The following is an 18,667-nucleotide window of genomic DNA, read 5'->3' as shown; positions in this document are numbered from 1 at the left end:
CACTTCTGGTTTTTGGGTGAAAACCAGAAGTGGGGCTTAAGGCCTTCAGAGGCTGTGCACAGCCTCCCCCAATCCTCCCAGTACAGGGCCTCCATATAGGGAACTGCGGGAGAGTGGATGGTGGCACACCACTGCCCCCCTCCCTTGTGCTTAAATGCCTCGGGCATTTGCACTCCCCCCCCCCCACAGTACTCCAGTGACCAGAGGAAGCTTTTTGGAAAATGCAGCAGTCAGCAAGAACACTAGACTCATAGCCACTAGAGAAATGTTAAAAGGAGGCTACAGTAAGAACACTAAGCAGAGTCTAGCAATTGCACTTTCTATCCACATCCTCCACAGTACACTTCCTATTATCATTGCTTTGCAAACAATGAGAGGTGAGTCATGAGCACGATGGGGTTCACTACTATCTATGGTTCAGGTGTCTGCAGTAGCAGTATGTATGTGTCCTGCAGATACAGAGGGTCTGCTGTATTATTTCATAATTGTAAGGAGTAAGTTGTGGCTAACTTTAACACCTAAAGAAAAGCAATTCATTCTGTTCTGGGAAAGTTACCCCAGTCTAGAATTTATCACCAAATTCAATTGTATTTAGTTAAGGCTCACTGTAATCAAGATTGTAGGTATCTTGGTTCGGGCAGGCAGACTAAATTAAGAATATTGTTAACTATGATAATTCTTAGAATCCTCAAATTGCATGTTCAGGTTACCTTCAAGATCCAGTGAAAAAAGCTCATATTAAAATCATCTATAATGTTCCACCAGCCAAAATTATGATGGCTAAGACTTGGAAACAACAACATTTTCCATCCATGAATGTATGCTCAGGCATGTACAGCCTGCCACTTAACAAATAAAAATACTGTATATAAAATCCCTGTGGGAAAGACCACAATATGCTATTAGATTCAATGAACAATGGTCTTTATTTCTCAATGGAATAAAATTATGCCTTCAGAAATTGTCCAAGATGTTTTACCTTTGAATTTGAAAACAGGTTGTGATATGTTTGTGGTGTTCTGTGCTGGCATAGGTGTATAATACACTTTTTTCTTGGTTTTTTCCTGTATTGTTTATATAGTTGGCATGATTCAAACAGTTAGTGGTTATTTTCAGAGAACTAGTATTGATAGTTATAATTTTTTCCTATTGTGATGATATCCAATAGAAACAATACTATATAAAAAACTGGAAATAGCAATTATTCTCATCTTGTATATGCTGAGCTGGTGTAGCTTAGTGGCTGACAGTACAATCCTATGCATGCTCAGTGGTAAGTTCCACTGGATTCAGTGGAGCTTATTCCCAGGAAAATGTGCATAAGGTTGCAGCCTAAGAGACTGCCTTGGGATGAACCAAGTCTTTCCTGATTTGAATATCTCCTCTGCTACATACACTCATCAAATGACTTTGGGCAAGTCACAGCCTTTGCTATTTCAATAGCTGCATTCTGGAGGTAGTAATATGTATTTCACAAGGAGTGTTGTGAGGTCTGCATGAGAATAATACATGCGGCACACTTTGCTCATGTGTTACACAAATGTTGGTAATTGTTGATACACTGTTTGACTATGTATAAGAATGTCAAACAACCCACCATCTGTCACCAAATGATTATCCTCTGGTAAGAAGCGTAAAGGTATTGAGTCTGAACCCTCATTTCATTCCCAAAATGATGCTTTGAGCAGCAACCTGCTGCTATAGTAACTATGAGGGAAATAGTCACAACCTGAAATGGATAGGCTTGCAGGTACCACATGTCTGTGAACCATGGGGCAAGGGCAAGGCTCAAGCCAAGATGGAATCCTTTATTGATGCCTGAGTTATTCCTCAGAACAAACGTTCTGGTGTAGAATTACTAGTTGCCTAGTTGAAAACCGCACAAAGTAATTTATTTGGAAACAGCTTTGCAAAAAAGTAAATTATATCAGGTTGCTAGGCTCACTTGTTCCGTTGCTGGTTAGATGCTGAGTAGTTGCTCTTGAGGAAAAACATGGGTGTTCATAAGAACATCCCTGCTGGATCAGACCAAAGGCCCACCTAGTCCAGCTTCCTGTATCTCACAGTGGCCCACCAGATTCCTCAGGGAGCACGCAAGTCAACACGATACCTGCATCCCGTTACTGTTCTCTTGCACCTGGCCTTCTGAGTCAGCTAAAACCAGGAGGTTGCACATATCCATCGTGCCTTGTAACCTGCGATGGACTTTTTTCCAGAAATCTATCCAATCCTAAAGGTATCTAGGCCAGACACCATCACCGCTTCTTGTGGCAAGGGGTTCCACAGACTACACGCTGGGTAAAGAAAAATTTTCTTTTATCTGTTCTAATTCTCCCGACATTCAGTTTTAATGGATGTTCCCTTATTCTGGTATTGTGTGAGAGGGAAAAGAACATTCCTCTTTTCCCTCTCACACTCTATCCACCCTCTGCATAATTTTGTATGTCTCGATCATTTCCTCCTTCAGGCATTTTTTTCAGAGCCCCAAACACTGTAGCTTTTTCTCATAAGGGAGGTACCCCAGCCCAGTAATAATTTTGGTCACTGTTTGGGATTCTGCATCTTTTCTAGTTCCACTGTGTGCTTTTTGAGATGTCGTGACCAGAAAGGTACACAATACGTCAGATGTGGCTTTACTATGTATAATGGCATTAGAATATTTTATACTCCTTTTAAAAAGTATATTTATATTTTATTTTATTATATTTTATTAAATATATTTTATTTTATAGTTCCTTTTAAAATGATCCCAAGCATGGAATTAGCCTTCTTCACCGACACTTTCATTGAGCCGTCCCCCAGCACTCCAATATCTCTCTTTCACAAACAGCTCAGAACCCATTTGCCTCTGTGAAGTTTTGATTTTTCTGCCCCAATATGCATTACTTTACACTTACTTACATTGAAACGCATCTGCAATTTTGCTGCCCATTCTCCCAGTTTGAAAAGATCCTTCTGGAGCTCTTCACAATCCCTTCTGGTCTTCATCATGCAGAAAAGCTTAGTGTCATCTTAAAACTTGACCACCTCACTTCTTATCCGTGTTTTGAATAACAGCACAATCTACTCAGAAGTCTCACTGAGTATTGTGTTCAGTTCTGGTCGCCACATCTCAAAAAAGACCTAGGGGAAATGGAAAAGGTGCAAAAGAGAGCAACTAAGATGATTACTGGGCTGGGGCACCTTCCTTATGAGGAAAGGCTATGGCGTTTGGGTATCTTCAACCTAGAAAAGAGGCGCTTGAGGGGGGGCATGATTGAGACATACAAAATTATACAGGGAATGGACGGAGTGGATAGGGAGATGCTCTTTACACTCTCACATAACACCAGAACCAGGGGACATCCACTAAAGTTGAGTGTTGGGAGAGTTAGGACAGACAAATGAAAATATTTCTTTACTCAGCATGTGGTTGGTCTGTGGAACTCCTTGCTACAGGATGTGGTGATGGCATCTGGCCTGGATGCCTTTAAAAGGGGATTGGACAAGTTTCTGGAGGAAAAATCCATTACGGGTTACAAGCCATGATGTGTATGTGCAACCTCCTGATTTTAGAAATGGGCTGTGTCAGAATGCCAGATGCAAGGGAGTGCACCAGGATGCAGGTCTCTTGTTATCTGATGTGCTCCCTGGGGCATTTGGTGGGCTGCTGTACGATACAGGAAGCTGGACTAGATGGGCCTATGGCCTGATCCAGTGGGGCTTTTCTTATGTTCTTAGTTCAGTGAGACCTACTTTCAGGTAAGTATATAAAAGACTGTGGCCTAAATTTCCTTGGACCTCAGAGTTTCACCTTTTCTTTATCCTTTACTCTTTTCCTCACCTCTGGCTAGGTCACTAGTACTTTCCTTTTGCCTGCTGATTCAGTATGTCTGGTGGCATCCTGTATATTCACAGTACAGGAACTCCCCTACTTAAGAACAGGTTTAGGTTCCAGGGTTCTGTTTGTAAGTTATTTTGTTCTTAAGTGCAGCTTCACTGTTATTGGTAGCACACATGCTGTGAAATATGAAAAAAAATGCATTTACAGTATTCCAGATGGTATAGTACTATATATTGTTTGGTCATACCTTGAAAAGCAGGGCTAACAGGGCTTGCCGGAACTGGCTGGAATTAGGTGGGGAGGGGGTGCTAGGAGTGGGCAAACACAACTATGACATATGGCCAGGCTGATTTGTATCTTGAAAGTTCTTAAGCTAAATGTTGTCAAGTAGGGGAGCTTCTGCATAGGCTTCTTTTTAGAAGGTATATTCGATTTAAGTGTCTTGAACTGTCTGGAAGCAGCACATAACTCTCAAGCTACAGCTAGATCCTTGGTGTGAACCCCTGACAATCCCCCTCACTATAGTGTTGTTATTTGGCAGCATGGTCTTTAGCTAGAACATCAAAATAGCTATGACTTAAAACATCAAAATTGTGTAAATGTAAAATAGAAGTTAATATTTGCATGTATAGCTCTAAAACTATTAGGTAAATTTGCATTGGTGCAAACTTTCATGAATATATGCTGCCGTTTTTGAATAAGTGCCTATCTCATTTCTTGAGCAGCAGTTTTTTTTAGTTTTGAGTGTACTGTGGTTCAGGGATAGGAAACAGAACTTTCATTGCCACAATATATAGCCAGTGTGTGCATTAATTTTTTCAAGTTTCCTCTCATTTATTCTTGTTTTTAATGTGTAGGCAAATTTTCAAAGACAAGCTGACTTCTACCAGTATGCAAATAAAATGTCGGATTGTATGTATTGCAATGTATTTTAAATATTTATTATGACACTTCTTTGAGTGAAACTCATAAGCACAACATTTTTTCCCCAGATGTATAAAACTACTTTTTATAGAGTATGTTAGCGAATGGACTACAGTTTCAACAGAATGTTTACAGCTGTATAATCTCGTTTCAGAAAAGTAAATGACTGAAAAGTGTGCTTACCTTTTTTTCTTTTTTCATTCTTTTTTTTTTTTTGGTAATGTCTTTTCACTAACTGACAGTTATTGTGAATGTGTGAAATAAAACTGTTAATCAGTCAAATAAATGCAGCTTTAGTTTACTTGTTAAATATCTGTATATTTGTAAATTGTATGTTTTTATGTAAATCTTGTCGTAGCCAAATAATTTTGTCTCTCAATACTGAAAACACTGCCAATATTTGCTGAATGCTGCTATGATACAATATCAAACATTGTAACTCCCTACCGCAGAATTAGAGATTGCATTAAAATCATATGCAGTGTGTCTTCGATACAGCACAGTAGCAGCTTGTTAATGAACCTGAAAAGGGCAATTCTGAGGGTGGCTGAGGCATCACTTGTTAAAGTCATTGATGGCAGTATTTTTTCCTTCTCTGTGGGGGCAAACGCAAGTCACTATAAGTTTAAAAAAGATTTTGGTATTTTTAAAGACAATTACTCAGAGGAGCATTCAGAAAACAGACATTTTCTAAAATATAGCTATGGACTCAAAGATATATGAAGAAAAGAGGAATAGATTTGTTTCAAATGCTGTCATAGTCTTTTTTTAAATAGAAAAAAGATGTGAATGCTCATCTGTGGCACTTTAGAGCAAGTTGACACATCAATTGTTTTTTAATTCTCTTTGCAGAGGCATACAATATTTTACTAGAGGCAGAAAAGAAGGGTATTATTCTTCAATCCCTTGGTTATTCCCATCTTATAAAAGCATTGCTGGGCGAAGGTTGTCTTGAGAAAGCCATCAAAGTAAAAAACATGTAAGTTTGTGTGTGTGCATCTCTCTTTTATCCATGCATTTGTAACCTTGCATAAAAATTGTCAGTATGCTTTCAGGTGAAATTTCAATTTTCTTAATAGAAAAATGGTTGTGCTTGGGAGCAGCATAATGCATTGGTCTTTCCAGCGTGCCATATGTCATAAGAGGTTGGCAGTCTCAGGTCATTTTGTAGCTAATGGTGCATCACAGCACAGTTGCACACTTCGTACACTTAACAGTTTAACAAATGCACACATCACTGAAGCACCTTTCACCTTTTATGGCTGGATAACCCTGAAGGTCCCAAGACCAGACATGGAACTGCAAGTATGGCTTTTTAGCAAGTGCACTGACAGAATCATGTGAATAGGATGTGCCATTTAGTGAATTCGGCAGTTCTGCCTTGTGCATAAAATATGACTCATGTCATGTGTGGTAGTCGGTATTATACTCAATTAACCCATCTAGCAATGCAGTTATGCTAGAGTGGTTGGGTGAGATGTGTAACTTCCTGGTCATACAATTAGTTCCTGTTTTGCCTAATCTTGTTGTTGTTTTAAACCTTCCTAGTTGGCTAAATCTCTGGTTGAAAAATTGCTTTTTTGAGTAAGACAAGCACGCTTCACAATAGTATTTGTTAAAGGTAAAAAGTGAACCACAGCTGTAGTTTTGGTGCTTAATGTAGAAATATTTATATATAAAATATAAATCATAGCTGTGGTACAACTTGACAGCATAATCAATGACAAAAACATTATCAAGTCAGAGGTGGGCCAAACTGCAGTTCAGGAGCCATATGCCATGACATATAATGCACAGCTCTCAGAAATATGTTGGCTGAGCTCCTTTTTTTCTTCACAATCAGTATAAAAGGTAAATAAAAAATTTCAAGCTCTATTATTATTATTATTATTATTATTAGTAGTAGTAGTAGTAGTAGTAGTAATGGTATTTATATACCACTTTCAACTAAATGTTCACAAAGCAGTTTACAGAGAAAATCAAATAACTAATGGTTCCCTGTTCCAAAAGCACTCACAATCTAAAAAGATGTAAAAGGACAACAGCAGTCACTAGAAACTGCTGGGGTGAAGAGGGTCAGTTACTTTCCCCCTGCTAAATAAAAGAAGAGCACCCACTTGGAAAACTGCCTCTTACCCAGTTGGCAGGGGTTACCTGGGTTTTGGAAGGGTTTGAAGGGTTAAAAGTGGGTCCCAATGCTATAACAGGAACCACTGACAAGCTATATGTCAGAAAGTTCAAAGGCCAGTTTTGAGATATTTATGTTGGTAATATAAAATAATATTTTAAAAGCCTGAAAAGTTTGAAACCTTGATGTCATACATCATAGCTAATGCCAGAATAAAGATTTGAAGATGCACAAAAGGAGATAACCTTTCCTCTTGCTCAGAATGACCACTGTGGCAGTTATCAATAAGAAGGGGTTTGATACACAAAATAAAGGAAATTACTAAGTTTGCTGTGCTACAACTTAATTCTGATTTTTCAGTATATGAAGCATATTGGAAGAAAGGATATTTGGGTTTTTTGGCTCAACTGCAAGCAAAACTCTTTAGGACTATTACATATTCATAGATTATTCAGTAAACAGTTATTGGTTGGCATTGCTTGGAGTATCAGTTCCTGGTGACCAATAGAGATGGAATAGTGGTCAGTTTCATTTTGTCCTCTTAAGGAAAAGTAACTTTATTATTTTTAATCCATTTTATTTTGCATCAGGTTTGAAAAGAACTAAATTTAAATGTTTAAGATCTGACACTCTGGTGCTTTTGGTCAGCCCAGAATCCTACTTCTAGGATTCTGATGAATTTTAGGTATAGTTCCAAAATAGAAACACAGCATTGGAATGAGGGATTAGTTCTGTAATAGTGGCTAACATTTATTTAATCACACTGATGATGGGAAGATTGGAGAAAGTAAATCCTTTGTTATATGTAATTTACAGTCTCATGCATGAATTGTTGACTTAAGGGCTTTGACAGATGGGACAAAGAAAAAAAGCAGAACTGAGCAGTGGGTGCTTAGGCAGGGATTAAGAGGATTGGTTGGGAGAGTAAGAAAATCCTGAGTCCAATGACTGCATTTGCAGGCCGCAGAGGCTGAAAGTGACTGAGAGGATAGTCATATTGTGTACTCAATGAAGGATTTTCTTGGGATTGATGAGAATAATTTAGCAATGACCCTGCTTACCTCCCAATCTGCTCGGCTCATAAGTTCAAGTAGGTAGGCTGCTCAGTTGTTTGCCACAAGATGATCACTGTGGTTTATCTTGATTGCTGATATGGCAAATGGCTGTCCAACACACTTGCTGGCCAGTGGAGATTTTCTAACCTAGAAAATGAACCTTATAAAGTTATCCAGAGATTTTTTTTTTAGTCTAAATTTTGCTAGGGCAGTTGAGGGAATTTGGAGGTATGCACACAAAAATGGTAATAATTTTTCTAGTTAGTCTGTTCCAGGTGTTTGTCTCCTTAAATACTTAACCAACGTTATTAAAACCAAAGTTCTGTCTGCTGTTGCATACCTATAAAGTGTTGTGTGGTGAATTTTGGGATTTTTGCTTTGGTCTTGTAAAGGTTAATGAACCAATGGGTGAAATTTACTTTTAAAGCAGCAAGGCAGTGTGTTGAGTTTTTTTTAAAAAAACACTGTATGCATCTAGGTGACAGAAATTTGAAAATTAAATCAACCAAATGATATGGTGTTGGTTCATAATATCCCTTAGTTTATATTTAAAATATACAGTGCTGAAAATAAATCTTTCTTTTTTTTATTGCGGAAAGAATAGTTTTACATTTTATAATTATGGTGACTGTTTTAAAAAAGAAGAGAGAGTATCCCGCTTAGGATACAGCAGAACAATGCCGGGCATGCAGTTATTTCCGTCATCTAATATGTCAGCATTCAAGAATCTGAACCGATTGTTTAAAAAAAATCTTGTACTTTGTTTCTTTTGTTGCTCGTTTCCAACTTTGTCATCTGTCAGAATGCACAAAAAAATTATCCTTCTATAACCATTGACAGGATAACACAAAAGCTGTCTCCAGGTCGATATTTTGCAGCAATATTTTTAACATACGAACAGTAGTTTTTATAATTTCACCTTGGTGCTCAACCATTTATTATCGTATCAGAAGCATGTCAGTAATTCCTTTCTAAATGTCTGCTTCTTTTAGCGCTGAGACCCACATCAAGGGCTTCGTGCTGAACGATGCTGCCAGCAGCCTCCTCATCATAACGCAAGTTAGGCGGGATTATTTGAAAGGTATGTCACAATGCTTGACCTTTACGTCACATTAATGCCTCTGCAGATTTTTCTTGTAACGCCCTTCGAATACTTGGATAAAGGAGTCCATTTAGCAAATTACCTGCTTATCAAGCGCCTTTTGTGGTAGCTGAGAGACGTAAATTACTGTACATGCATTTATAATACAGCTTGAATATGAATGTACTTGTCATTTGACCACTTAGTCCAGTTTCCGTTCCATTTAACACAAGATGGGTTTTCTTAAGATGAATCACAGCTCTTCAGACATGCAAAATTTGTGCTCCAGAACGAGAGAAAGTACAGGCTTTCAAGTGTGTTAAAATTCACAGCACAAGTCATTTTGCTTTGGAAATTAACATGCTTTAGAGCATCTGAAACGATTCCCAGCAGTTTCTTCCTGCACATTGTGTTGGTAGTGCAAGATATCAAGTGAGTTAAATTGAGTGTTAAATGTGCATGGTTGTGCACTAAATGATTATAATATTGATTTTAAAAAACCTTAATCTAATACTTTTTAATAGTTTGCAATACCAACAGTAATGAAACATACATGGTGCTTTTGTGCTCCTTTTAATCTTAACATCGCATGGCAACAGAAATGTTGGCTGAGCAAAATAAATTCCTGGGAAAGCAGTGGTGGACAATTCCATTGTTAGACTGTATCCGTCTCTTCCACACATGTTGCTTGGCTTCAGAGAAGCAGGGCTGCTGAATCAAGGTCAGTAGGCTGAGCCTTCTGACCATTTAATATATGGGCTTTTATATAAAAAGAATTAGGAATAATGACTACTAAGTAAGTTTTGATATAATTGCTTAGATTCTTATGTAGACTTTGAAATTTTTGTTTTTATGTTTTGTTTTGGATTTCATTTTTAAAAAGTCATTGTTCTAGATGAGTATTGTTCAAACATTCAGCACCATTAATGCTCTGCTAGTGTATTGCCTTTTAAATTCTTCTTTGTTCTCTCATACTTGCAGGAAGGGATAACCTTTTAAAATATATAATAAAACACACATTTCAGAATTGTACCCACAGCTCTGAGGTGTCCAGCTGCTCAGGTTGCTTCTGGTTGTCATTCTCCTTTAGGGGGTATAAATTTATTTTAGGGGCCGGGAATGGTAAATCAAGGTTATATTGGGAGCCTGTACTTCAGATCTTGAGTGTTCATAAATTGAAGTCCTATCTTTTATGATTTAATTCTAATAATTAAAATCCTGAATTGAAACCCAAGAAGCCTACTGAAGATATGGCATTTTCACATGCTATTAAATAGTCATATTTGTTTGCAGGTTCCCTTTCCTTTTGTTCCTCTATCTGTCTGACAGCTCCTTTTGAATAGACCATCACCCAGGAACTTAAACACCTCCCCTTCTTTCATTCTTTTACTGTTGACAGCACCCCTCATTTTTCACTCACCCAGGCTTTGCCCTTATGTCATGTTTGACTTGCATCTCTTATTGCCCACTAGACTCAACGAAAGGTTGGATCAAGAGCACAGTTTTGTCATATTTCAATTTTTATTCCAAAAATGTTAAAAAACCAGTTTTGAAAACCCTAAGCACTTCAGAGTTCCCCAGTTCCAAGAGGCCATATAGTCAGGGATGAGCACCTCCTTTTCTCTTAAGCAGCTACCGCACTGTCAGACAAGGTATCCTAAAACTCAGAGCAGCTTTGAAAGTAGCTGTCAGGAATAGCTTTTCATTCTCACTCTGCCTTGGAGTACACATTTCCATGAGGTCTCTTGTGTATTTGTATTTTCTTCTGCTTTAGCCCTCCCAGAATCAACTGTAAAAGGAAGCAACAAGAAGCTGCTTTTGTAGGCTTCTGAGATCTTGGCTGTGCCTTGACACTTCTTGCTTACTGAATCCTTTGTCTTGATAATTTCTACAACTTTCATGAAACCTGCCATGTCTACCTATTTCTTCCCTTGGCTTCTCTCCAATACAGCTACATCACCCATATCCAGGGTTGCCCTCTGACATGCTGAGCAGGAAGAGCTTCTGCCAGAATAAGCCTCTGGACCATCTACTAGGCCTTTGCTGCTTTGATTTTATTAAAAGAAAGTCCTCACAATGCCCTTTTTGGTATCTGGAAAGGCATCATAAGAGACCTTGTCACGTGAAATGGCAAACCCATGTCCCTGATGGGTTTATAGAATCTTCTGTGCGCATGGTGCTCATGAACAGGGAGTCAAACTGTTTAAAATATAGTTTCAGTTCAGGTTCATCACTTTTTTAACTTTCCTATTTATACACTAACTTTTAAGACAGCAGTTCAGTAAGTAGATCAGACAATTAAACTTCATGCAGAATATCACACTCTTCTGTTTGCAATGAAACCCTGCAAAATAATGTGTTTGTAAGTAAGTAATAATTTGTTAGTTATTACTAAAGACAATTCTTGTATTTGATTTTCTCTATAAACTGCTTTGTAAACTTTTTTGTTGAAAAGCGGTATATATTCATCATAATAATAGTAATAAAACGTATGTGAAAATCTGAGAAAAGCATTATTTAATTGATTGCTATATTTGAAGCTTTTTACAAACAAAATTTTTTTTAAAGGAAGCAACCATACAATTGAAACTGAATTCCTAATTATTGAATCACTTACTTTGAACTGGTTACCACTTTCTGTGTTTAGGGATTTGATCCCTGTTCAGGTTCTGGTTCAAAGAAAGCAAGAAATGTTGGACTTGGGTTGAGTTCCAATTCACTGGGAATACACCTTCTGCGGGGAGAGGGGAACCTGTGTTTGTATATATCTTGAAGAGATTATTAAGGAGGAGAATAGAGGAACTGAGGGAAGCCAGCTTTATTCAGAATATCCCCATGAGCAATTGGAATGACTCTTACATGTCCTTTGGGTATGATATTAAAAATCGAGAAATGCAAGCAAAGAGGAGATAATTCAGTGGAGATGGGTGATCATTAGCATGAAACAAAATTAATTAAAATTGATGTACAGATTTGTTCTAGTTTCCCCCTGCAAAAATATTCAGGGGTAAGAAAAGGATGGTGTTGGATCTTTATGCTGTAATTGTTAGCTGCATGACTTAAATCAGAGAACACGCATGGGAAAGGGTCTTGCTGTAAGCAATCTTGACTTGGCCCCTGCATTCTAGCCACCTATGATTGTGTGCCAACCCCCAGTGTTAGTTTTGCTGTCTGTTGGGCTCAACAAATTTGAGTGACCTTCACAAGAAATATTTATAATATGATTTTTTTTTGTTCTTTTGGTATCTCCCTAAATTATGCAGGGGATGGACAGAGTGGATAGGGAGATGCTCTTTACACTCTCACATAATACCAGAACCAGGGGACATCCACTAAAATTGAGTGTTGGGCGGGTTAGGACAGACAAAAGAAAATATTTCTTTACTCAGCGCGTGGTCGGTCTGTGGAACTCCTTGCCACAGGATGTGGTGCTGGCGTCTAGCCTAGACGCCTTTAAAAGGGGATTGGACGAGTTTCTGGAGGAAAAATCCATTATGGGGTACAAGCCATGATGTGTATGCGCAACCTCCTGATTTTAGGAATGGGTTAAGTCAGAATGCCAGATGTAGGGGAGGGCACCAGGATGAGGTCTCTTGTTATCTGGTGTGCTCCCTGGGGCATTTGGTGGGCCGCTGTGAGATACAGGAAGCTGGACTAGATGGGCCTATGGCCTGATCCAGTGGGGCTGTTCTTATGTTCTTATGTTCTCCCCAAAAGAGCCATACCTGATTTAGGTCGATGAAGACAATTTAGGATATTTTTTTCCAATTGTTAATTAATTTTATAAATATGTACGTGCTTTATTTTTCTGTCTTCTCCTGAACAGATGCAATATCTACCCTCAAGACACTTCTTGAAAGTGACAAGGTGCCTGGCCCACTAGCAGTCACTCGACTTGTTCAGGCTTTGGCTCAGAAGGGGGATTTGGAGAGCATCTGTAAAGTGGAGAAGATGGTGGGAAATCTCAGCAGCTCTATCAAATTGTCACCTATGCTCTTCATCAACAACAAAGTATTGGCTCACATCATGAAGTAAGCAACACTGTGGTGGCTATTGCTTCTTTTGTATGAGCAGGAGAAATAGGCAACATGGTAACCTTATTTGCCTGGCATGTCAATAACCTCTCCTTTCATTATAGTTAAATAGATGCCAGAATTGGCTGCCATCGACATTTCTTGTCCAGGAAACAATGGAAGTTGGGGTGCATTTAAAGAAATGCAGAAGGTTGAAGGTTATTACTGCATAAGTGAACTCTGAGTAGGCTAATGATGTCAAATGTGTGCTTATCAAATCCTGCTTACCTAAGCAGAGGCTGATGTCTCTTGCTAGTGTTCTGATTCATAGCAAAAGGCAAACCTCATCTACAGGCTTGTGCATTTCTTCTCTTTCTGTGCACCTTAGGAGAAGAGTAAAAGTGTTCGTTTTTGCTTTGAACTAAAGGGTAGTTTTCCATTCCATATGAGGTAGCAAAGCAGTTTTGTTCCTGGTTTATTTAACTGTGTTCTGTAGTAAACCACAGTTTCCTAAGCTGATACCCAATGGGGTTTAGTTCCAAGCAAAGCTTTTGCTCTCAAGCAAGAAAGGAAGGGAATAGGGAGCATGGAACTTTATGGCTTTCCAGGCCTCATTCTTGTACTGAGGAACCATATTTTTCCCATTATGTCTGAACCAGGTGCCTGCTTGCTCTTTCAGAAATACACTGAATATATTTTAATAATCTTCTCAAAATGTCTCTAGTAGTAGTAATTAAATTATTAATTTTATACCAGATTTACAAGATAGACTCAATTGCTTTCTTTCATTCAGAAAAACTGTACCATTTTCATTGCATGGCTGGTATCCATGGGTGAGACACATAGGTCCAGTGAAAATGCCCATTCAGAAGAACTGCAGGATAATTTAAAACACAGTGATAGCAGTAGAGCAAGCCACGTATCACCAAAGTTGACTTGTTTCCAAAGCAGGCTAGGTTGCTTTCAGACCCTGTTGAGCAAATTTTCCAAAAAGAGATCACTTCCGCAAATATTTGAAGTGCTCAATAGTTCTGTGTTCAAATTTTATTAAAAGTGCTTTTCTTTATTGTGGTCACATTTGCAAGGTCAGTGTCTTGCTTATACATGGGATTCTGTAGATACTATCCCATGGGAGGGGAAATGCAAGGAACCTGCCCACATAGAGAAGCAAAATAATATAAGTAGAATTTGTTAGCGAGTATGGTGTTATCGTATTGGACAACTTCTTCAATTCAGTTTTTGTTAACAAATTCAACTGTGTTCTTTTTCCTTCTTGGGGAGAAAAATCCTGCACTGTTCAAAGTTTTGTATGTAGAACTTGTATGAAGGCACAAATACGCAGTTTATATTCCTTTTTACTTTAATACTTTCTCATACATTGTTGTGCTATATTGTGCTTTGAAGAGAAAGTGAACAAAGCTGTTAAACTTATTGCATTTAGTATCGCTGTGTTTGCATCCAAAAAGACAGCTATGAAAAATTCAAGAAAATATTTAATTTAATATTGTAAAAAATACTCTGGTTTCTAATGCATTAATTTTTCAGATGCGACTGCTGGATGTTTTATTTTTGCCCTTTTACTATTTCAGAAGTAACTAACCACAAATCATCTTTGTTCTGTTTTTATAAAAGGCTACATTTATGTCAAAGTTACTCAGCTGTAGAAAAGGGTCAGAGTTCATTTGCAAAGAAAGGGAGTTTAGCAACTTTATCCACTCAGCCATAAATTTGTTTCACTTTGTGTTGAGACAATATCTGCATGAATGGAGTCATAAGTTCTTTTAACGTTGCTACTCTGTGTAATATTAATGTAGTAATAAAATAAAACATTCATGCACCTGCTTTATTGGTTTAGGACTCACAACATTGGGAACTAAGCCAATGCAATTTTTTTCCCCCTCTTCCAGTAATAACCTTGATGGTGCTGTGGAATATATTGAGCCTATGTTCACCTCTAGAGCACTGGCGTCTGATTCTCCAAGTGCAAGCATCTCCTTTGTGTTTAGAAAGTTGATGGACAACAAACTTGAAGCTGGTTTGGAAAGATGTAAGTTAAAGAATGCAAATAAGTTAGAAAAATCCTTCAAAACCCTTCAAAAACTTTATCTAGCCTTCCTGTCTACATGTTCTGGTGTATTATTTGTGGCCTTAAATAAAAAAGAAATAACTTTTGTAAATCTCCCCTGCATGGTTGTCTGAAACCAGTTGTTCTGATGACCAAGTGTATGGCTGTTTTCAAGTTTAATGTAAATAAACGGACTGTGATCTGCCTCCTCCATGTTACCCTTCTATCAGAGTTGTGAAGAGTGTGAGAGGGCAGTTTAGGTGGTGTCATTTAAGTTCTGGAACTTAGTGCTATGGGATATGAATATGTTTGGTGAAAACAAATTGTTTTCAATTGGACACCAAGGCTGCAATCCTATACTGTACATCCTTTCTTGGGAGTAAGCCCTACTGAAATAAGACTTCTGAGTAGACATGCATAGGCTTGCCCTGTAAGTGGGGCTGCTCTTGAGATCACCTGGTAACTTGACTGGATACAGAATGCAGTTGCACAGGTCTCAACAGGACAGGATTTTATGACCCATGTCCCACCACTGTTGGCCTAGCTGTATTGGCTGACAGTTTCCAGGTACTAATTCAAAGTGCTAGTTAGTACCTTTAAAGCACTAGACAACTAAGGACCAGAATACCTGAAGGACCACCTCCTTTCTCCCCCCCCCCCTTGAGATGACAAGCTGCACTTGCTGAAATTCCCTGTTCTACACAATTGTTAAAGGGCCAAGAACCCTAAAGTTGAAAGGTTGGCCACCCCTGTCTTTGAAGCTGCCTTTTTCTTCATTCAGGTTGCCCCTCATGTAGCATTCTTTCAGGGCATTCTTTTGGAAACAAAGGCAACCATTTGTCACCAAGAAGAGTTCCACTACAAACACTGGTACTTAAAATCCTCAGACTCTGAAAATCTCACACACCCTCAACCCATGTTAAAGTTGTCAAAATCTTTCTTCCCATTTGCTACTGGCACACTGTTGTGGTCCTCTTGATTTGTTTTGGGTTTTGTTGTTTTAATTTGTTTTATTGTTTGATGTTAATGGTGTTTGATATTGGATGCAGTTCTTGTTTTGGGAAGGTATCTTGTTGGCCCATTTGGGTTTTTAAAAAGTGATTATGTCTTCAAATATCTGTGCTCATTTCAACAGAAACTTCACTTAGTAGCTTTAAAATCTTTACTAAATGAACAAGAAATTTTACTACCTAGTACAAGCAGTTACTTGTAAATCTTTTTACCTGTGTGTTTTTGTGTTGTTGTTTTTTGCAGTGAGTGCCATGGCTGAACGGTTGGCCAATCAGTTTGGGATGTATAGGCCTGTCACAGACCTTTTCCTTCAGTATATAAATGCAGGAAGAGTGGATGATGCCAGATTTTTACTAGAGGTAATAATATACCAGCAAAAGAGATATCAGTGCTCAGAGCCTGTCAAAAGTAAATTGAGAAATTATTAAATATAGGGGTGTGTTAAATGTTCCATGCACTGAATATGCTGAAGCTAGTGCTCTTAAAGTTGCCATGTGTTTTGTAGTGGTGTCACATGGGTTGATAATTGTAAATTATAGACAGATAGTTCAATGTGTGCCACAGTTTTTTGTTGGTTTTTGTTGTGACGTTTGAGGGCTCTTTTGACCTGAAATGGATAGCAACAGTGTTGGTCTTGTGAAATATCCTGAAACAAGAGAACGATGTCTTGTCGGGGTCATCCTAAGGTTTGTGTTATTGACACGTGTGTTGGTTTTACAACTGTCCATTTGGGTAATGTACCTTCCTCCACTTCCCCTCCAAACCTGAAGTGTACCTTTAATTTTTTGAAGGCAATAATTGCCCTAGTTCTAGTGTCTATACTTCTGTTCTGCCTACTAGAAGAACTAGGACTTGTATTTTGCTCCAGAGCAGACTGGAGAGGGAGAAAGTACGAGGGTGAGAGAAGCCACAACTGCATTTACTGTGATGGATTTTAATTGCTATAAACCACTGGAAGCCAATTCTTGGCTAAAAGCAGGGTATAAGAGAAACACAATCTATCTTTACCAGTAGCTACTTTCAAACCAACAGTAGGCATTTATTTAATTTCATCTAATAGTAGCATTTGGGGGGAGGGATAGACAAGTACCTCCCTTGACACTACTGTAATATCTTATTATAAGATGTGTTTGCTTTCTTTTTGGTTGTGTGTCACTGGCACAACATCAAAGGTCTCCCTTGGTCTGTGGTTGCTCCCTCCCCTCTCAAATTTTCTGTCTTCGGGGAATTAGTCAATGGCATTCATGCCACTTTAACAGTGCTAAATATAAAGCTGAGAAATATGCAGAATGAGCCATGGATGATAAGAACTGCCATTGGCAGTATACACAAACAGGCTCTGACAGGGAGCCTTTCCCAGCAGGTGGCAGTCAAACAATCACAGTGATCCTGCAGATTGCTGCTTTTGTGTAGACTCCCTGTGTCAAATTGAGGCCTGTTACTGATTTCTGATAGTAAATAGTGCTACGTTCACTTATGTTCTTGCTTAGCTGCTAAGTACTTGAACTGGTAAAAGGGAAGAAAAACCCTCTCTTTAGTCATCAGAAGGTTTTGTGGCATCTAGGGAGGTGGGGGGGAGTCGGTGGTGGTGAAATTTGATCAGTAGCTTTTGCTTATATAATTAAGCAAACTGTATATTTGGTGCTTAAGTCCTTGTCTTGCAGTCTGAGCATATGCATTATGTGCTTAATGGGCACCATAAATCATTTTATGATAAACAAAACCTGGCTTAGTAATGGTACTAGATTATTTGAAAGAATTGTTTTACTTTCTTTCTGATAGTGTGAATTACTTTATCTCTGTGTTTTAACAAGAAAAAACTATTGAATTGGTTGGAATGTCTCTTTGAAAAATAAGTTTTCTTTTGGAATATTTAAAATGCCATGGGCTATGTTACTGTTGTCTCTATGTGGAAGTTACAGCCAAAATACATGTTATGTTGACCGTGTAACAATGGAGATGCTTACTTTTACCTCTGTGTGATAATTGTATAGGACAGTTGTTTGGATCAGGGCCATGGCACAAAGGAAGAGGGTATTTAACCTTTAACTTTTGCATTTTCCCACCAAAATGGCATCCCTGAAGCAGCTGTTAATTTTTAATTGTCACTGGCTGCAGTGGAAGAGCTCTGAAACTATCCATTTTATTTATTACAGTGATATCCCTCCCTCCATTGAGCTGTATCTAATTTGTCTATCTCACTTTATGCTAATGTATGTGGTTTTTCTAGCCACTCTTTGATCTTTAACTACTCTCTGAACAAGTTAGACTGATAACTGGTGTCTGGCCTACTGTCACCCAGTGAGCTTAATGGCAGACTGTAGAATTGTATAATGGTCTCTCCATTTGTAGAGTGCAACGTTCTCTCTACTAGGCCACACTGGAGCATCCAGATTGTGATCCTTTGGGAGCCAAAGTAATTGATCAAATAGTTTTAAGCAAACCCCCCCCTGGAATGTTTGGGGTATAAACTTAGGCCAGGATCCAAAGAACTCTACAGCTAGTTTTGTGAGCATGGGGTGAACTGGGCTTGACCAGGAACCCTCCTTTGTTTCATAGCATCAATG

General features: G+C 38.5%; 1 protein-coding gene across 2 annotated transcripts in view; it reads left to right on the top strand.

The window, feature by feature from the left end:
* Positions 1 to 18,667, top strand: part of LRPPRC (leucine rich pentatricopeptide repeat containing) — a 146,827-nt gene that overhangs the window by 112,696 nt on the left and 15,464 nt on the right. The window contains exons 30-34 of one of the 2 annotated variants that reach the window (XM_066624545.1): positions 5,600 to 5,726; positions 8,923 to 9,011; positions 12,838 to 13,042; positions 14,932 to 15,071; positions 16,344 to 16,459. In XM_066624545.1, coding sequence (XP_066480642.1) covers positions 5,600 to 5,726; positions 8,923 to 9,011; positions 12,838 to 13,042; positions 14,932 to 15,071; positions 16,344 to 16,459 — 677 coding nt within the window. Of the gene's footprint in view, positions 1 to 5,599; positions 5,727 to 8,922; positions 9,012 to 10,962; positions 11,343 to 12,837; positions 13,043 to 14,931; positions 15,072 to 16,343; positions 16,460 to 18,667 lie in introns of those variants that run through there. The other variant, XM_066624552.1, reaches the window with a different exon arrangement.

Source organism: Tiliqua scincoides, chromosome 1 (assembly GCF_035046505.1).
Source record: "Tiliqua scincoides isolate rTilSci1 chromosome 1, rTilSci1.hap2, whole genome shotgun sequence".
Taxonomy (NCBI): Eukaryota; Metazoa; Chordata; class Lepidosauria; order Squamata; family Scincidae; genus Tiliqua; species Tiliqua scincoides.
The sequence above is the reverse complement of the archived record's forward strand: the minus strand, read 5'-3'. Positions and strand labels throughout refer to the sequence as shown.